General features: G+C 37.1%; 1 protein-coding gene across 3 annotated transcripts; it reads right to left on the bottom strand.

Moving 5' to 3' along the window:
- Positions 1-5,707: 5,707 nt before the first annotated feature.
- LOC113319716 (beta-adaptin-like protein C) lies at positions 5,708-10,820 on the bottom strand. 3 transcript variants are annotated; one of them, XR_003345766.1, is made up of 7 exons: positions 10,702-10,820; positions 7,681-7,768; positions 6,915-7,070; positions 6,784-6,837; positions 6,472-6,675; positions 6,335-6,394; positions 5,708-6,181 (listed from the first exon to the last, which is right to left on the bottom strand). XR_003345766.1 is itself a non-coding variant. In XM_026567960.1 (3 exons), exons 1-3 carry the CDS (start codon positions 6,527-6,529, stop codon positions 6,069-6,071), a joined length of 231 nt encoding a protein of 76 aa, XP_026423745.1. In that variant the 5' UTR covers positions 6,530-6,735; the 3' UTR covers positions 5,708-6,068. The 3 variants fall into 3 exon arrangements, 1 of the variants encoding a protein (XP_026423745.1); XR_003345765.1 differs by lacking the exon at positions 10,702-10,820 and adding an exon at positions 9,537-10,087; XM_026567960.1 differs by lacking the exons at positions 6,784-6,837; positions 6,915-7,070; positions 7,681-7,768; positions 10,702-10,820 and having other exon boundaries at positions 6,472-6,735.
- Between the last annotated feature and the right edge of the window lie 8,324 nt (positions 10,821-19,144).

Genomic DNA, 19,144 nt, shown 5'->3' with positions numbered 1-19,144 from the left:
CTGGTAAAATGCACCTATTCCTTTTTTTTTCTTTCCAAATAGGTCTTGGGGGGGGGGGGCATTGGTAAAACAAGCCTATTCCCCTTCTCTCTTTTTTCGAACAAGGCTTGGGTGGGATGGGCATTGGTAGAACGTGCCTATTCCTTCCCCCCCCCCCCCCCCCCCCCCCCCCCCCCCCCCCCCGAATAAGGCTTGGGTGAGATGGGCGTTGGTAGAACGCGCCTACCCCCTCTTTTTTTTACAATGGGGCTTTGGTGCTCCGATAATTTTGTAAATATAAGTCAATCAGGCGCCTTTGGCTATCTTGAGACCTTTTGTGAGTTTGTCAGTCGGTCAGGCGCCTTTGGCTGTCCTGAGACCTTTTGTGAGTTTGTCGGTTAATCAGGAGCCTTTGGCTGCCCTGAGACCTTTTGTGAATTTGTCAGTCAATCAGGCGCCTTTGGATGCCCTGAGAACTTTTGTGAATTTGTCAGTCAATCAGGCGCCTTTGGCTGCCCTGAGACCTTTTGTGAATTTTTCAGTCAGCGACCCATTGATTCAAAAGCTTGATCGCGCGTTCTTTACTGCAGGGGAGAGGTGGTGGCGTTTTGTACTCGCGCTTTCTCCCTCCGTTCCTCCCTTGATTTCTTCCATCCACGTGGTATTGGTTCCCACCCTCATTAACATTAGGTCTCACATTGTGTGAGGCTCCCGTTTCAGCGCTAACTGTGGTGCGCCAAACAGCGTCTGTCGGCATCTCTTCTATGCAGTCAGCGATCCTATCGGCTTCTTCTTCTTGCTCAACAAAGGTTTGGAACCTGAAATTAATTAAACCCCTCTTTAAAGCTAGGAACATTCCGCGTACGCAGATCTCAACAAGCGCTTCCTTGTCGATGTATTCATGACAGTCCAATGCCAGGCACCAGAACCGTAAGATGTACTTCCTTACTTCTTCGCCTATTCGCTGCCCGTCCTTGCTCAGGTCTATCGCCGTTATCTTCCTTTTGGATGAGTAAAACTTCCTAAGGAAGAGTGTGGATAAAGTCTGCCAGGAATCCACGCTTTCTTCCTTTAGGTTATCATACCAAGTGAACGCGGTGCCAGTAAGTGACTTGGGGAACTCTTTTAAACACAGTTTTCCGTCTATAGCCCTGTCATTCATTGCTGATAAAAATCGGCTGAGATGTTCTCGTGCATTTCCTTTACCCTCATATAATTTGAACTTGGGAGAGGTGTAGTCATCGGGGTATAAGTATTCTCTAGTGTGCGCTGGATACGGACTATTCACGTGGCAATGGTTGTCTTGTTTTACCACATGATAGTTCTGTTCTAGGTACTCGGCGATTTCTTCTTGCGATGTCACTGTCGCCTTGGCACCTTTGAGTTTTCCTCTTTTTGTTTCCTCTTCAGGCGTACTTTGTCCTGCTTTTACTGCCTGTGCTATCCAATCTTCAATATCTTGCCTCCTTCGTGAGCGCTCATTCAATTCTTTCTGCATGTTTTGTAAGGTTGAGGATACGGGTTTCGCTAGTCGAGCTGTCTGTCTGTCCTTTTCCCGTGGTGTTGCTACCTCTCTATCCTGGGATATGTGACTTTCCGATTTCCTGATAACGCCTAGGATCGGTGTTTCCTCCTCGCTATCATCTTCCATCGTCACCTCGTCCAGATTAAGGGGTAGATCAGCTGCTTGCTTTCCTAACGCGCCTGAGATAGTGCCTTATTTGTGTCATGGTGAGATAGGTACGAGCCTCCGGGTGTGCTCGCCAAATGTTGAAGGGTGAATTTAGGTTTGAGGTTCTACCCGTCCTAGCTAACCAAATGACCTCACTTTGCTAAGAATAACAAGAGAGAGAGAGAGTCCCCTTTCCATTGTACCTTGTCCTTTCTTATATAGGCTTTCCAAAAGCCTCTTCTTTTATGACATCATGCCATGTGTCCTAGACCTCCTTAATTACTCCTAATGCCATTTCTTAAGATAACCTTCTTCTTATTTACTAATCCCTTCCTTGTCCTTCCCTTTTAGTGGATACTTTCTTGTTGGACTTGGGCTTAGTCCCCAATTCCTCATGCTTTTACCTAGTTTAGCTAATTCTTTGGGAACACCCTAAACCCATTAAGGGGTGTTATTTTTCATGTATCAACAGAGACTACCTATTTTTCATAGCAATAGTGGTACCAAACCAAATTTTCTTTATAGCCGACTAAAGAGCTTTCTTTTGAGTGTGTATCGTTGTACGTTAATTTCGGGTAGAATGGTGAGCTACCCAACCTCCCACCAATAAAAGTACTACTCTTTGATCTCTTGAGTGATAATTTTGTCAATCATGAGGGTGACGTATATAGATGAAAACCACCTTCTTGTAGTTTGATTTGCAGTTAGCACCATTCTCTCTATCGCCAACAACAGGTCCATAGAAACACAATCATCATCAACAAGGGAGCAACAACAAAATCTACAAGGAAAGTTGAATACGTTTGAGGTTTACAAGCAACAATATAAAGAAAAGAAAAAATTTCACATCTGAGTAAAGCAACATACAATGAGCAGATTTTTATATACATGTTGAAGACTTACACATATAAGGAGCAAAATTCTATATCAAAGTGAAAGACTAAGTACAAGAGCGAAGAAAATCAAAAGATGAGATCTATTGAAGTTTATGATACGAAGACAATACAAGTTGTGAAGATCAAAGTGGTAAAGTACTTCTTTCATGGCCATGTTAATTTTGGTTTCATTTTTTGTAGTTATAATCTTTTTATAAAAAGAAAAAAAAATTGAAAAAGAATTAAAAAAATATACAAAAAGAAAAAAGAAAAAAATACAAAAAGATTTGCATTTAGGTTGTTATTTGTTCAATAAGGCCATAGGGAAGAAAAATATATAAAGAAGTTTCAAACAACAAGGAAATTGAGGAAAAGAGTTATAAATTGTCAGAGTTCTACGAAATTCAAGAGTTTATCATCAACAGTTGAAGACCGAATACCGAAGACCAAGAAGATGAAGAAGACGAGCTGAAGACTACGTTTCTATTGGATGCTGTGAGAGTGGTGTTATCATCATTGCAATCAGATGTGAAGGTGGTAAGTACTCTCATCCTCGTAATAATGGTTGATTTCCTTTCTTAGAGATCATCAGAAAATATCTTTGTTTTTCACTATTTTGTGGAGTCTCCAGAAATAATTCGGAAGGTTTTGTTTCCGCCATTCAATGTATATAGGATTTATCTTTTCATTCCTACCTGCACACATGTGAGACCCATAAAAAAAGTCGTCTTATTGAGTGCAATTATCATAAAATCCTTTTAAGTGAGGCAGAAGTCGAGGCGAAATTCTTATTGATCGCTCTCAAACACGCGTTCTCTCATTATGGTGTGGTTATTTCTCACTCAACATTTAAGAATGAGAATATGTTCTTTGGTATTTCTAACTTCTCGTTACTAGAAACTCTATGTCCTCATAGCTTTTTGGATGCTTGGGAAACTGGAACGCTTTGAAGTTCGAGTAGGTTTTGTGGGTATACCTCTCGTAAGCCTTCACGAGACTATAACTCATCCACTAGGGACACCTAAGGGTTTAAAGGCTTGTTACACATGCTAAGTGTGAACGTATCCTCAACGACATGGAGTTGTTGTATTTTAATTTAGGTAGTTTGCTCGAGGACTAGCAAAAGCCAAGTGTGGGGGAATTTGATAAGTGCTTAATTTACATGTTTTGAGTGTCAATTCCATGCTTGTTTTAGCTATATTTCTAGCATATTATCTTGTATTATTATTGTTTTCTAGTTTATATCTTTTATTAGGTGAATCATCCGAAAAGAAGTGAAAAGGGCTACAAAAGTGAAGTCTACAAGTGGAGAAGGGCCAAAGACCAAGTAGAACTCATTCAAACTTAGGAGTTCTTGCTATCACATTTAAGAGGGCGGAAAGACGAAGGCAATGGCGAAATAATGGAGTCATTCCGACCACGTATGAAGAAGTTACGAACATTTGAAGCTAGTCAAAGATGCGAGATTGTGAACACATAGAATTGTTAAAGGCAGACGTGCCTTTTACTCAAGGCAGCCACGGAATGGAAATTGCATTATCAGTCGTCTAAGACTGACAGTTGGACTAAAATGGCTAATGACAGCCATGGAGTGAGTAACATCAGGAGATACTCGATTCTGTGTTGGCAGTTAAAATGGTGTAGTCGATATGGTTTGATGGCTGTTGAGAGAGATGACGAGCCATGGTTACGTACTACAAATTGATGCCATGCATCGATGATTATGGCAGGGAAGAAGAGAAGGATGTTACTGCCTTTGATGGAGGTCGCAGGGGTGATCGATTGAAAGAGCTGTAGATTATTGGACGCTGTGAATATCGGTGAGGAAGGAATGAAGATAATGGAATTGTTTTTGTCGAGAAGAGCTTGGCTTCGGTTAGAGGCTGATGGACTGAGCTCGAGAAGATAAGTTCAGATATCGTGGTGATGTAAGGTGCTGTTGCTGTCGATGAGTGAAGAAGTGTGAGAAGATGACGAGATTGGCAGTGCAGTGGTGCTTCTGTTAGATGGCAGCAGCAATTGAAGCTCGTTGTTGCTTTGTAATGAAGAGATCGAGTTTAAGACAGGAACGAGGAGCTATATATGAAGAAGGCAGTGCTGATGGTGATTTAGTTGGAAGTGCTGCTGCTATTACCGGTGATGCTGATGATCGTGATATATGATCAAGATGGTGATGACGAGCTCGACAGAAAGGTGGCGTTCTCAGCTCTGGTTCATGGAAGTGATGCTGTTGAGAAGCAAGCAATGAAGGTGGCAGCGATGAGAAGATGAAGATGAAAGCAGTAATGATGGTGAACGAGAATGGAGCCGTGGACATAGTTGAACAGGGACGCTGCAGTGATGATCATGGAACACTGATGTTTGGCAGTTGGTGTTGTGCAACGGTGAAGCATGGAAGAACTTCGAGCAGGTCATGAAGATTATACAGAGGATGATAGAAGAGTATGGCTCGAGTTTTATAGTGGCTTTGGATGAAGTTTGTTGTTGCTGGAGTTGAAGTTAGAGAAGGCAGTGAAGTTTCGAAGTTATAAAAGAATTAAACATACAGGAGAGTTTACGGCTAGAAGTCTCAGCCGTGATTGAAAAGAAGAAAATTGTGAAAAGTTACAGGAGAAGTTCCGTATAGAAAACCCATCCGTAATAAGAGAAGAAGAATATAGGCTGTCAGTTCCACAGAGCTGACAGGCCATTTGAAGCAGCTGAAATTTACAAACACCAAATGAGCCTAATTGTAACGGTTCATAGAATGTTACAAAGACCTTCAGCAACATTGGATAAACGTTACTGTTGAGGTGGGCAGATTTTCTGTCACAGTTTAAATGTTTCGGGTATGGCCAGTAACCTTTTCAAAGCACCAGACCATCCGTTCCATTTCGTGCAGGTAGTAACACGTTTCCACAATCTGTCACACCTGGATAGTGTTACTAAATTTTTTTCCTGTAACAGAGAACTACTGTTCCAAGACTAGGCCTTTGGATGTTACTAAAATCACAAATATATCAGGTTATTTGTCACCATCTGCAGCTGACATAGTTCTCGAACATCATACTCAAGATATGTATCTGTATTTCTGATGTTCGCCACATCAAATTAAAAGATAAAGAGTACAATATTTCTTGTAATATCATTATTAATATGCTTTTGAAACAAGCAAAGAGTCAAACAGATAAAGATTGGATCATTTCTTTCTTTACAAATACAAGAAAACGAAACTAAGTTTGTTAGTAGTGTCAAGGTATCTTTTAGTCGCCCATCCTTTTTGATGGTTTTTGCGAGAAGCTTAAACTTGTACGTTCTTCCTAACATTTAAATCCTGGCAAATACTGTGTTGGACTTGAAGACATCTCCACTATATTTATTATCTCAACACGATTACTTCTGTGGACTTACAGCCTGGCAATACCGTGTTAGACTTGCAAATAATTATAGCCCGATCACGCAGAACTGGATTGTCCGCCTCAACAATAGCATTATTCAGGACTACCTGCAATGGTGCAATTGAAAATGTAGGAGCATCAATATCAAGCATTGAAGCAACAAACCTAAATCATTCTTTGTGCGCCTTCTGTTGGATTCTTCATAAAAAATTTAATAGTGACTGTAAGCAAATGTAACTGAACCAGAGCAGGCTCTTCTGAGAAACTCTCCAAGAAACCTATCAAAGAGATCATTAGCACTGTCAATTCATTTTGCGTATTTCATTAATTATCCAGATCATGGATATCAACAGAAACAAAATTACAAACATATGCTAAAGAATAAAAACTGAGACTCAACATTGGACATTGAATGTTAACTTCAGAAGTACCTTTGCTTTCAACTAAGGTGTCTAATCCACATGCAAGGTACTGCAATGATTGATTTATAGCTACAGGAAAGTTGGACTTCAATAAGAATTTAATAATGTGATTTGTTAATTATATAAACTGTGTTACAGTAACTTACGTGTTAGGATATCTGCTAGAGATACCCATGATGAAAATGATAGCCTCCTGGACGCCATAGTTATGATCTCAATCAGACACTTTACAATATTCACCTGCTCTTTCTAACTTGATGGCACATAAATAGTAACCATTTTTCTGACAAAATCTGCCAACTTTGGAGGTATATTCCTTGAGTTCCAGTGGAGCTTGAAAAAATTATTACCTGCATACGAAAAAATTCTACGTCGGTCCTGATTTACACATGGTTAACAAATTATTATTATTATTTTGGACAGAGACAAACAGAAAAAACTTGGATCCTTTTTGTTACCTAGTGTAATACCCGGTGCAAAGCGGCGCTGGATCATGGAGTTTCGACTGTAGACTGCAAAGATGATGAACCAGATTACAATTAAAGAAACTCAGAAGAAAAGCCATATAGAAAATGGGTATAGTTCTTACCTGCATACCAAACGCAGATGCAAATGCACTAGCCTCATGAAATCCAGTTTTTTCATGTGATTCAAAAATACAAAGGTCAAATACAAACAAGGCTCCTCCTTCCATCTCATCGATTTGGTTGCTCCTATGAAGAGAATTTACAGCCAGTTGATGAATCTGCATCAGGAAAGTAATGACATTAGTTATTATTGATTAGTCACTGAAGCTTAAAAATAAACACATCATCTACTTCCTTAAAAATTACTCATTTAGCTCCATGGAGACTTTTCGATAGAGGAACCACAAGATAAGTAAGAACCGGATGACTGATATGTAGGGAGAAACCACCAGGAAATGAGAAGTTGTATAAAAGAGCCAGACCCCTCCAGGTAGAGAATATACAACTAAATGAAGATTAAAACATCCATGTGAAACAGACAAAAATTCAGCTCCCTAGTGGTAAAAATGAGAAACTAATCTGGCTTTATTCAAAAGTAAAAATTGAGATAACATGTTGATGATTATGCAATGCCCTAGAAAGAAACGTATCTGATGTAAACAGAAGCCAATAGTCTTAGGTTGAAATGAGACATTTGACATCAGATCTATCTTCTAATTCCATCCACTTTTTGTCCATCGGGACTGACATACTATATATTCAAACTAATCACACTTATCACGTATCAAACATGCATGAACTTCAAAATTTACTCACAAACACACACCAAATCATCTACCATAGAAAATCAATCATATCATTACTTAAGTTAGGATAAAGTAAACTAACCCACGTAGAAGCACTTGGGACCTCTTGAGTGTGTGATATATAATTGAGTTGTCACAGCACCTTCCAAAATTGATATTAGTTAAGTTGTCTGTAAAGGAAATTTGAGGTCATTAATACATATGTAATGCAAAATATAGTTTGAAATGTTCTCTGTATGTATAAAGAGATAACACAGAGGGCTCATCGCATAGATGACTAAACTGCACTCACAAAAATAAACACAAACAAAGACATCTAACCTTGTTCCCATCCTCAAACAAAAGGTATACTATCTCACTTGTACAATAATCAATCCCAATTTAAGCATAACAAAGCAAACAAACTACTACATCTACCAGCATCCACTCTCCATAAATCTATCAAAACAACTCATAAATCAACATCTTATCTGTAATGGACAATCAATTAGGTGACTTTAAAATCAAACTGCGAAATTAACCCCATTAGTTACATATCAGTAGCAACTAATTAGCCTTTGGCCAAGTCATTTTACTATAATCTTAAGAAGCCTAATTAAGTTATGGAATTCTACAGGAAAATTAACATGCTACGAAAACCATTAATCCATTTCAGAAATAAGACAACGAAATTATTTATGTCCATAAACAAGGATAAAATTAAGAGATGGAATTTATTTGTCGTAACTCCGACAAAGCCAAAGAAAATCCCAACATTTTCTAAATACCGGACACCGATACACAATCACATGGGTTACGTTTTCCATATATAGTCTAGTGCTTTCAAGGGTCGACAGAAAATAGTTCAAGTGGAATTCTTGTCTGTGACCACTTAAATTTCAATTCAGAACAAGTCAGAGAGTATTTCAAGCTCAGAATAGTTGAGCAACATCAAGCTTACATACAACATACTAGTCTATAACTCTTATGATACCATAAACTGAAGCAACAGCAGATCCATAACCATTTAAAACGTAACTTAGCAGGTAGGGCTGAACATGGTGTCGGTTAACCGTTGGAAACCGACCGAACCAGACCAATAAGAAAGAAACCGAACCAAACCATTTAGATTTGGATTGGTTTGGTAAAAAAAGTTGAAAAACCGACATTATTGGTTTGGTTTGGTTTGACCTGAAAACCGAACCAAAAACCATTGGGGAACCGATTAATTTTTAAACTTAGTTTCTACCGTCGGTTTAAAAGTATTAGATTCTACCCATTGATTTAGAGGATAAATAGAAACCCTAAATCTAATATTTCATTATGATACTCTCCCTCTTTCTCTCAGCCGCCTCCCTTCTCCACCCCCAACTACAGCTGCTGCTACTCGACTTTTTTCTTCCCGTCTTCCTTCTTTTTTATTTATCAATAACTAAATTAAGATATATTATATATCTTCTTTTGATCTCTAGAATTAGAGTAAGCTTTAACTATTCTTGATTATTTTTTTTTTGTCTGTATATTTGTGTAAACCAATACTATCGGCAACTACGATTTTTTTATCTGTAAATTTGTGTATTTTTTTTTGATTTGACATAATTATTGGTTAACCAAAAACCACTGGAAAAAACCGAAACCAACTGGAACCATTTGGAAACCGAACCAATGGTTAATGGATTGGTTTGGTTTAGATTTTTAGAAACCAATAGTATTGGTTTCGGTTTTGGTTTGGCTATAAACCGAACCAAAACCGACCATGAACAGCCCTATTAGCAGGAATTGACCTATGTATTATCAAATAAGAATCCGAGCCATATCAATCCGAGATGCTCAACAAACAATATACACAAAAAACAAAGATCCGACTAATTCCAAACATAATAAAACACAATTCAAAATCTCCAACTAATGTCGTCGTCAAATACACCAAAAACAACACAATAACGACCTATGTATTACCTTGAGAGATGAGGGTATTGAAGAAACTTGGTTTAGATCGCCGAATATGGATATTAAGATTAAACAAGTGATCCCCGCATCATCTCTACCATTGGGATGGGGGGTCTTGGCAAGACTACTCTGGCCCAACTAGTATTCAACCATCATAGCGTACAAAATCTAACCCATTTTGAAATAGCCGTGGATCAGTGTTTCTGATCGTTTTGATCGCACAAAAATTGCTAAGGCAATCATACTAGAAGCTACAGAAAAAGATTCACAAAACTTAGGATGGAATGCTTTGCACAAAAAATTAGTTGAGTCTATCGGGGGGTAAAACATTCTTTCTTGTGGTCGACGATGTCTGTTGGAAATGATTATGGGGTTAATGGGAAAAATGGTATTGAAGATGTGTATGACTCTTAAATAACTCACGGGACACTCAATTGGAGTTTATGGAAGTGGACTTCTATTACTTTTCAAAACTTTGGTTTGTACAGGGATTTAACTTTCTTACAAACTCCCACTCACTTTAGCTATCACTCGATCACTGACCTTACCACCCACTTTGGGTTTTCACTCACTTACAGGTCTCAACTGAATTCACTACTGCCTATTTATAGATTCACTTTAGCGACTCATCTATCTCTAGACCTCTCTCTAATTCTCTAGTCTAAGACCACTCTAGAAAACTCTAGTGATCGACTTTATTTACACATTTACAGGCCAATTTTGACTGAGTAGAACATCCTAGACTTATCTCTACTGTACAACACTAGCTAGAATGTTCTAGACTAGCAGATCAATTTCTTTCGTTTCTTACAAATTATGCCTTCTAGAATATTCTTAATTAAGCTAAATCAAGTTTATTCTTCCAACAATGTCTGGACTGAGGATCCAAAGAATTTGAAATTTTTAATGCATTTAACGATACTTGGAAACTATGTTGTAAAAGGCACCTATCTTAGTTGACCAAAGCAGGAGGGATTACCAAAAGAGGAGGGATTACCAAAAGAGAAAGATAAAGAAAAATTATGTTTATAAGGCACCTATCTAAGAAAAGGCACCTAAGCTTAACGATACTTGGAAACTATGTTGTAAAAGGCACCTATCTAAGAAAAGAAAGATAAAGAAAAATTTAGACCTCATAACAATTAAAAGTTGAAACCAAACATCATTCACTTACCCAAAGCAGTTGATTTCTCCAATTCCTTTGATTCGTTTTTCCAAATTCTAGGGCTAAGTTTGCTGTGTAAACTAAATATATGGGTTTATCCAAAAAAAACTGTAACTGAGATCGTGATAAACATCCCACGATCTTAGTGGAGAAGATTTTGGGAGGGAAAATTCCGAGCCAAAATTGAAAAGAAAGAGAAGAAAGAGGGAAGCCATGTTCTGCAATTGAAAAGAATGTGGAGGTCGTATGTAGAAAGACACGCGTAGTGTATTTGACCGAGAAAAAGAAAAGAAACATATTTCACCGAGGAAGTGTGAATGGAATTTTAATTATGGAGTGTGTTTTATTGGCTAGTGTATCTCAAAACCGTAACATGTATAAACTGTTACAACCCATTAAAGAAATGTTCCAAAACCGTAATAGTTCATGCGTGTTACGCATTACAAAAAAATATTACCGATGTCGTAACAATAAAAACATGTTAGGTCTAATGTTACAGATTCTTCATTTCGGTGTAGTGTTACGTGGGCTGGACTTTTCTAGCTTTGGAGGTGGTCCATTAGCTGATTATAGGATTTCTTCCACACGGCCAACCCTTTGGACGTGACATAATTTGGAATTTGGCAACCTACTTCGCACGGGATTCGACACGGGCACTTCTACAATTTGGAGACTATATAAGAAACAATTCTTAACCTAATATCAAAACAATCATCTCATATTATACTTTTGTTCTTCATAAATATTCTAGGGTTTTTCCCTTTAGGGGGAAACCGGGTAATTGTGTAATCATGAGAAGCTAAACCTTTGTTGATTAAGGATGAATTCAATGTTCTAGCGTGAAGCTTTATTAGTTATATAAATCTATTCGGAGTTATAATCACATAATCGTTTGTTTTCACTATTTCTAGGGTTTATGATTGATTAATTAGATTGTTTGGAGTGCACGCTGGATTCATCTATTGATCATTCTATTGCTAGTAAAGGGTTAGGATATCCGTGTAATTGTTGAATAATCCTTACACAAGTAGAGAACGTGAGACCTCGCAGAGGGATTCTGTGGAGCAATTGTGTGTGAAGACAACACTAGTAAGTGGACCTTGCGCTAAGAGTCTAACTGCTAGGATCAACCTAAGTTCACATAACTTAAAACTTCCGTTGGCTTACACCTTGAGTGTGATACTACTTGGTGGTTCAGTTGGATAGAAATTGATATGCGAGCGCTTAGGTATCCGGTTACAATAGGAACTTTGGGGATAACACTGCTCTAGATGCTTTCCTACGGTTGGTGATGAATGGTTCTAACAAAGATAGATAAGTACATTATTGAGTCAACATTTGGTAACGGCGAAGGACTCCTTGATCATCCCTTTCATCTTATTCTCTTTTTATTTAATTCATAAACCAACCCCCCTTTTTACTTTGTTTTGCTATCTAAATAACATATCAATTACACAACTCTCTGTGGGAACGATCTCTTACTACCGCTATATTACCAGTTAATTAGTGGGAAATATCTTGATTAATTTGTTGTGGTTACGACACACATCAATTATCTCTTAGACGGAAGGAAAGATCAACTCAAGTACACAAAAACAAATGATTTCAGATCATGTTGTTTTGTTGTTGATCAACTGTCTAAAATAGAATCCAGGAAAAAATATCACCAAATGATGTTGTCATATTCCAAGAAATTCCTGGGTCAATATAAGAGTTCTTATTTTTTCACGACTCAAAAGTTTTCAAGTCAAGCTTATGATCCTGTTTATCAAACTGATCTGTTAAATAAGATCACTCCAGCTGTGACTCAGTAAAAGAAGTTTATTCTTAGAATATTCCCAAATGGGAAGATATTCGAAAATATCGTGATAGATCAGGTTCCACAAAAATTGAGCTATCAAAAGCTCACTTCAACACCTGATGTTGGAAATCAGAATTTCCCTAGTTGTGCTCGATTCAAATAAATGGGAAGTTCTTAAAAGGAGCATAAGAACATGAAGGAAGTATAGTATTATACTCAATCTATCTATTTCATGAACATATAAAGTGTTTTTGTATGTTTGGAATACCTTTTCTATTTTTAGAAAAATACTTTCGATCTTTGAAAAGTCCATGAGAAAATTTAGGAAAAAATATTTTCGGATCCTCTCAATCATACTGATTCGGAAAATTCTTATGTTGTTTCCGAAAGTGTATATTTTCACAAACAATATACCTTGATTAGGTATCTCAATCTTGGAAACCAAGTTTGATTTGTTATATAAACCATCTATAGGACCGGTACTTCTCTTTATGTTTTGGTTGCGGTCAAAGATGGGTGAAAATACTATTGACGTTGAATCTCAACTACGAAAACTTGAAACCTTTCAAGTTGAGCTCAAATGCTATTTCTCAAAAGAACATAGAAAGAATCATATTTTTTTTGAACTTATGCTTATGTTAATGAGAGATTTTGAAGTTACTCGTGAACTTATGGAAATTGCAGTTTTGAATGAAAAGCTGCTTGAGTCAAATCTCTTAAAGTTGATCGTGGAAGTAAATCTCTTGAAAAGGAGACTCAATCATCTGAAAGAAAAGAGAGGACTCAAAAATTAGAACACTGAGGAATCTTCGGTGAATAATGAGAGCACTTCTAAAGATTAAGTTATTTGTTGTAATACTTAATCAAAGAAAATAGACATCAATGTTTGATTTCTTTCAATAATTGTATAAGGTCTATTTTTGAATAAACTATCTTATATGAATAAAATTATTATTTTATAATTTCTCTAGTGATAGTTTTCAATTACATAGCATGTGCTTGAATGCTTTATTTTATTGCTATGTGCTTATGGGATGTTTGATTTTGGTCTTCATGACCTTGATATTCGATCTCATATTGTGTGAACCCTTATGGTTTGGGTGACTTTTTGGTTTAGCGGGATTAAGTTCTAGCCCATGTTGGTAGAATTTATCAAAGGATCATAAGGGGTTCCGATTGAAAATCATGTGTGAAAAGTCACAATATGTTGAATCGTTTTGGTTTAGCATAAAAGCATATGTGTTTCGGGGTTTTCAACTTTTGCTATGCATTAGTTAAAACCGGTTTTCAACCTTTCTCTGGTAAAGGTTGGTTTTTTTGTTGTTGTTCTTTTGTTCTTGCGAGAGGATGACAACATTAATGGGGGAGAGTTCTAACTTGAACTTGCGCTTAATGACATATCTTTGGAGAGAAGAGGATGCAGAATTTGAGGTAACGAATTTGTTAGTTAATCGTTTTCCTGTTTTAAGAAAAGCCTGATTTTATTGCATTTATTTTACTTTTGCTTAACAAAATTTCGGTACAATTGATGTTTATTCCACTATTTGTATGGATATGTGTGTGTGATTCAATTGTTTCCGGTTGAGAAAAACTATTGTTATCTTTCTTTATTGTTTGGTATCAATTGTTTAGGCTTAACGAAATTTCGGTGCAATTGCGGTGCTTTAATGTCTATTTTTGTTTCAATTGCTTCCGGTTGAGATAAATAATTATACAAGTTGATTTATTTTGGTTTGTATGAATTGTTTATGGCTTAACAAAAAGGTTTTCGGGATCAATTGTTTATGAAAAAGCGGGGGTACAACAACCTCACCCAATATTTCGATTAGCAATCTGTATGGACAAACTCCAATATACTTTCAAGAGAATCAACTAGACTCAATCTTAATAAAGTATATCAAAGAGTTATATCTCTCTTTCTTGAGTCAATTCTTTCTCAAGCAAATAGAAATCTGCGAGTCTAATTGAATACACGAGAAATCACTTGAACGGTACCAAAGACCAATGTTCAAGGATCAATCAATTTCAATCAACAACCAAAGGTCGGATTTCCAATTGATTGATTCAAACGCACAACCTGTGATATTTTAATTATATAACAAAATATAATACGGAATAGAAATAACACAGACACCGGAATTTTGTTAACGAGGAAACCACAAATGCAGAAAAACCCCGGGACCTAGTCCAGATTGAACACCACACTGTATTAAGCCGCTACAGACACTAGCCTACTACAAACTAACTTCGGTATGGACTGTAGTTGAACCCCAATCAATCTCACACTGATTCAAGGTACAGTTGCGCTCCTTATGTCTCTGATCCTAGCATGATACTACACACTTGATTCCCTTAGCTGATCTCACCCACAACTAAGAGTTGCTACGACCCAAAGTCGAAGACTTTAATAAACAAATATGTATCACACAGAAAAGTCTACAGGAATAGATAAATCTGTCTCCCACAGAAATACCTAAAAAATTTGTTCCGTCTTTTGATATATCAAGGTGAACAGGAACCAATTGATAAACCGGACTTATATTCCCGAAGAACAACCTAGTATTATCAATCACCTCACAATAATCTTAATCGACGCGGCGAAAGAAGATATTGTGGAATCACAAACGATGAGACGAAGATGTTTGTGACTACTTTTCTATCTTGCCTAGATATAAATCTCAAGCCAATCGTTACGATTATACTCAAAATGATAGAATCAGCAAGATCAGATCACACAACTACGAGAAAGTAGTATCGGTCTGGCTTCACAATCCCAATGAAGTTTTTAAGTCGTTAACCTGGTTTATAAGAAGAAACCTAAGGTTAAAGGAGAATCAACTCTAGATAATACAACTAGTATCACACAGGAGGTGCGGGGATTATGTTTCCAGTTGCTAGAGTTCTCCCTTATATAGTCTTTCAAATGAGGGTTTGCAATCAATGTTAGCTTGGTAACAAAGCATTCAATATTCACTGTTAGATGAAAACCTGATTAGATTCAATCTAATATCTTTCAACCGTTGGATCGAAAACTTAGCTTGTTACACACACATGAAATGCACGATTATAGGTTTGTGTAACTGTACCCAAACATGTACATTTGTTGGTTCAACAATAGTTAACCAAATGGTTAGCCATATGAGCACTTTCATATCAACCATATTCTTCTTCACCATAACTAGTTCAAATGACTCAAATGAACTAGTTAGAGAGTTTTTCAATTGCAAGGAAATCTTATGTAACTACACAAGACACAATCGAAGAAAAAACGATTTGATTCACTCGAATCGGTTCATGAACTTTATAGCCACGGTTTGCATTTTGCATTCCTTAGTTAATATAAATAAGTTCACAAACAATCGTCTTTAGATATAACCTACTTAAGACTTAGTTCACGGACTTAAGTTCCCGGAAGGAGTTCTCAAACTCCAGCAGATTTTCTCGGGTCGAGAACTTCCGCCAGTTCGCGGACTGAGTTCATGACTCTTCTTCCGGTTCTCTTGATCAACAAAGTTCGCAAACTTTGGTTCAAGGAAAAAGGACTTATACATATATGTGTTTCCACATAATGCTTATATCCATCATTGGTTATATGATCTAAACTCTCATTTCAATCATTGAAACATTCTTAGAGGACGTTATTATATAGTTGTTATTCACAAACTATTTTTCGTCAAAGTAAGCAATTTGCAAAGTGATTGAAACGTATTATGACTTTCGTCACTAGGTAAAGATGATCTTGGCCAAATCAAAAGCTTAGCAACACATATTTCGAGAAATAGATAGGAGAGATAAACTCGGCTCGAAATAGCAAATGTGTATAATCAAAGTCTATATAGCAAAACGACTTTTGTCTCAAAATAGGAGATAAAGTAGATAAAATTTTGAGTGATAGATAAGTTCAAGTATCTACATACCTTTTAGTCGATGAAGTTCCACCAGTTCCTTGAGTAGTCATTCGTCTTGTATGATGATTTCCATGGAGTTCTTGAGCTCAACTACACTTTCTATCCTAGTCCGAGACTTAGATATAGTAGACTAGAAACCAAGACTTATAATTTTGATCACTAACATTGACAAACATGCTTGAGATAGCAACGCATGCGAGTTTAACCGAGTAATGCTCTAACAGTTTAGTCCAATTCGATTCCGGATAAGAGAAACTAAGTTAATTCTGATCTTAGTTAGACTTATCTAAGTGGAGGATTTGGTTATTCAAGTCTAATCGAATGCCTTAACAATAAACTAAGTTAATTCTGATCTTAGTTAGACTTATCTAAACCCTCGTGCTTAACTCTTATAGGTTGCAAGTCTTTTGAGATTTGTAAGATCCTTTTGGTTTGTCCTTTAGTTGCTCGTACCTTTGTCATTTTGTGACTAAAAGGGGGAGAAATATATGGAGTAAACAAGTGATTTGGTATCACTATGGAAAGGACAATGGTGCTTAAATGTTATATCTAATGAAAGAGTAAAGCATAGACTAAGGGGGAGTAACATATCATATTGATACTTGTGGTTATCTTAACTACAAAGGGAATAACAAAGACGCGCGGATGGGTGTTGAGGTAGCATATTGATTAGCATATTTGGATGATCTTTTTCTTGAGAGTTAGTCTCGAGATATACTTTGCAGCGCTTTGGTCATGACCCTCTGGAGCAGGAAGAGCGAAAAGTTGTATCTTGGCTGGGTATGACGGTTTATGACCGTAGGTGGATTTGCAATGCTTTTGACTAGGTCATGAAAATTTTGGAGACTTTACAAGTATTTGCTAACTTTATCATGTATACAATGAAAATACGAATCCAATGGAAAAAAAACAAGGTTAATCGGATACGGAATGATAGAGTTATGAGTAAAATAGTGAAGTGAAGTAAACTTCCCGAGTCCCCTGTGATTGGGTTGAGGGCCCCTTGACCTAAACGAATTTTGGAGAAACTATTCGACAAAATCTCCAAGTGTAGAGCGTAAACGAATTTTGGAGAAACTATTCGTCAGAATCTCCAAGTGTAGAGCGCCATATGGTGTTTGAGAGCGACGAGGTAAGGTGGATGGTTGCTCCGTGAGGCCAATTGAGGACAAACTGGATCCCATCTGTGTTATCCTTAATAGTTTTAGTACTACTTCTCTAGGGAACATGTACTTGATCTAGATTTATTAGATCTATCCCTGGTGAATATTATAAAGAGGTTTACAGATAAGTCAGGACGTCGATATGAGTATTTGCAAGACTCTGTTGAGTCCTCGGGAGCTCGCCTTGGTCATTTCCAATATTTTCAAGTATTAGTAGCATATTTTCATGGAAATAGGGCACCGGGGCGTTTTGTTATGCATGGAGAGATCCATGTGATCCTGAATGTCACTAAACTATTCACTAAGGTCAAACAATCGTCTGACAGAGAAAAGTCTTGATAGAGATAACCCTCTCGACCAATGGATTACAGAGACTGGATAAATGGGACGTTTTTATATTTGGATTGGTGGAATCGGCTTCCTTCCTAATAGAGACCATGATTGAGATATGTAACTGCGCGGATAACCTCACGCCGTGGTCGCTAAAGTGTAGTTACCTAAAATCGGTGAGAGGTTAAAGTGGGGTTTTAGGGTTTCTAAAAGTGAGTTACAGGAGGTTGAGTGTTAGAGCATTGCTCGGTTGAACCCACCAAGCGTTGGTATGTCAAGTTTGGTTGTCATATTTTAGTGAACCAAAACTCTTTTAAAGAGTCGCTTGATTATTTACTAGAGTCAACTTCGTGTAGGTTATCTAGAAAGTTATTAGGATATGAGACATACAAGTATTACTCGAAGACTTGAAGAATGTGAAAAAGTAAAGAGCTACAACGACGACATCATCCTTCCTCTTGAGGTTAGTAATATTTTGACTTGAACTATTTCATTCCTAACATATCTTTCAAGTCGTGCTATATTGAAAACACAACTGCGAAGCTGTGAATGATTATACTCTAGTTAGACATAGTATTAAGGAATTATAATACGAAGTATAACGCCTATCTTTTGAACTTCGTATATAAGACATCGACATAATCGTATGAATGCTATTGTGATTATGTATGGGTATGGGTGAAGATTTCGTCCAAGGAAAAAATATTTTACATTCGTTTAAAAGAAATACATTCATAAACTTGTTTTGTGAATCAAAATGGAAATCGCTAGGCTTATTGGTGTTGTTATTCATTGCAAATCTTTGGATTACCAATATGTGTTTTTAGTATAACCGCTCATAACTTGTTTATCTATCTTGGTAAAATTATTCACAATGCCTGACTTATGTATCGGTATGACTTTTATTAGTGAAACCAATCTTAAGTAATCACCTGAGATGGTATGATCGATATTTGTAATTGGTGTGACCATTCCTAGTCATTGGGTAAACGATCCTAGAACTTGGTGGGACTAATCACAAGATGTGTAATCGATCCTTGTAGTAGGTTAATAAGTTTTAGTAACTGGTGTAACCGATCCTATAACTTATGCAACAGATCACAAGTAAGTACCATAAATAAGTGGTAACCGATCCTGGTACTTAGTTAGCCATTTTATGGAAACTAGTGTGATCGATCCTAGTAGCCACTTGGAGGTAGAACCGAAACTTGTTTTTGGTAGAACCGTTAAACCAATTAATGGTGATTGAA

The sequence above is a fragment of the Papaver somniferum genome, chromosome 10 (genome assembly GCF_003573695.1).
Source record: "Papaver somniferum cultivar HN1 chromosome 10, ASM357369v1, whole genome shotgun sequence".
In the NCBI taxonomy this organism is placed as follows: Eukaryota; Viridiplantae; Streptophyta; class Magnoliopsida; order Ranunculales; family Papaveraceae; genus Papaver; species Papaver somniferum.
The sequence above is the reverse complement of the archived record's forward strand: the minus strand, read 5'-3'. Positions and strand labels throughout refer to the sequence as shown.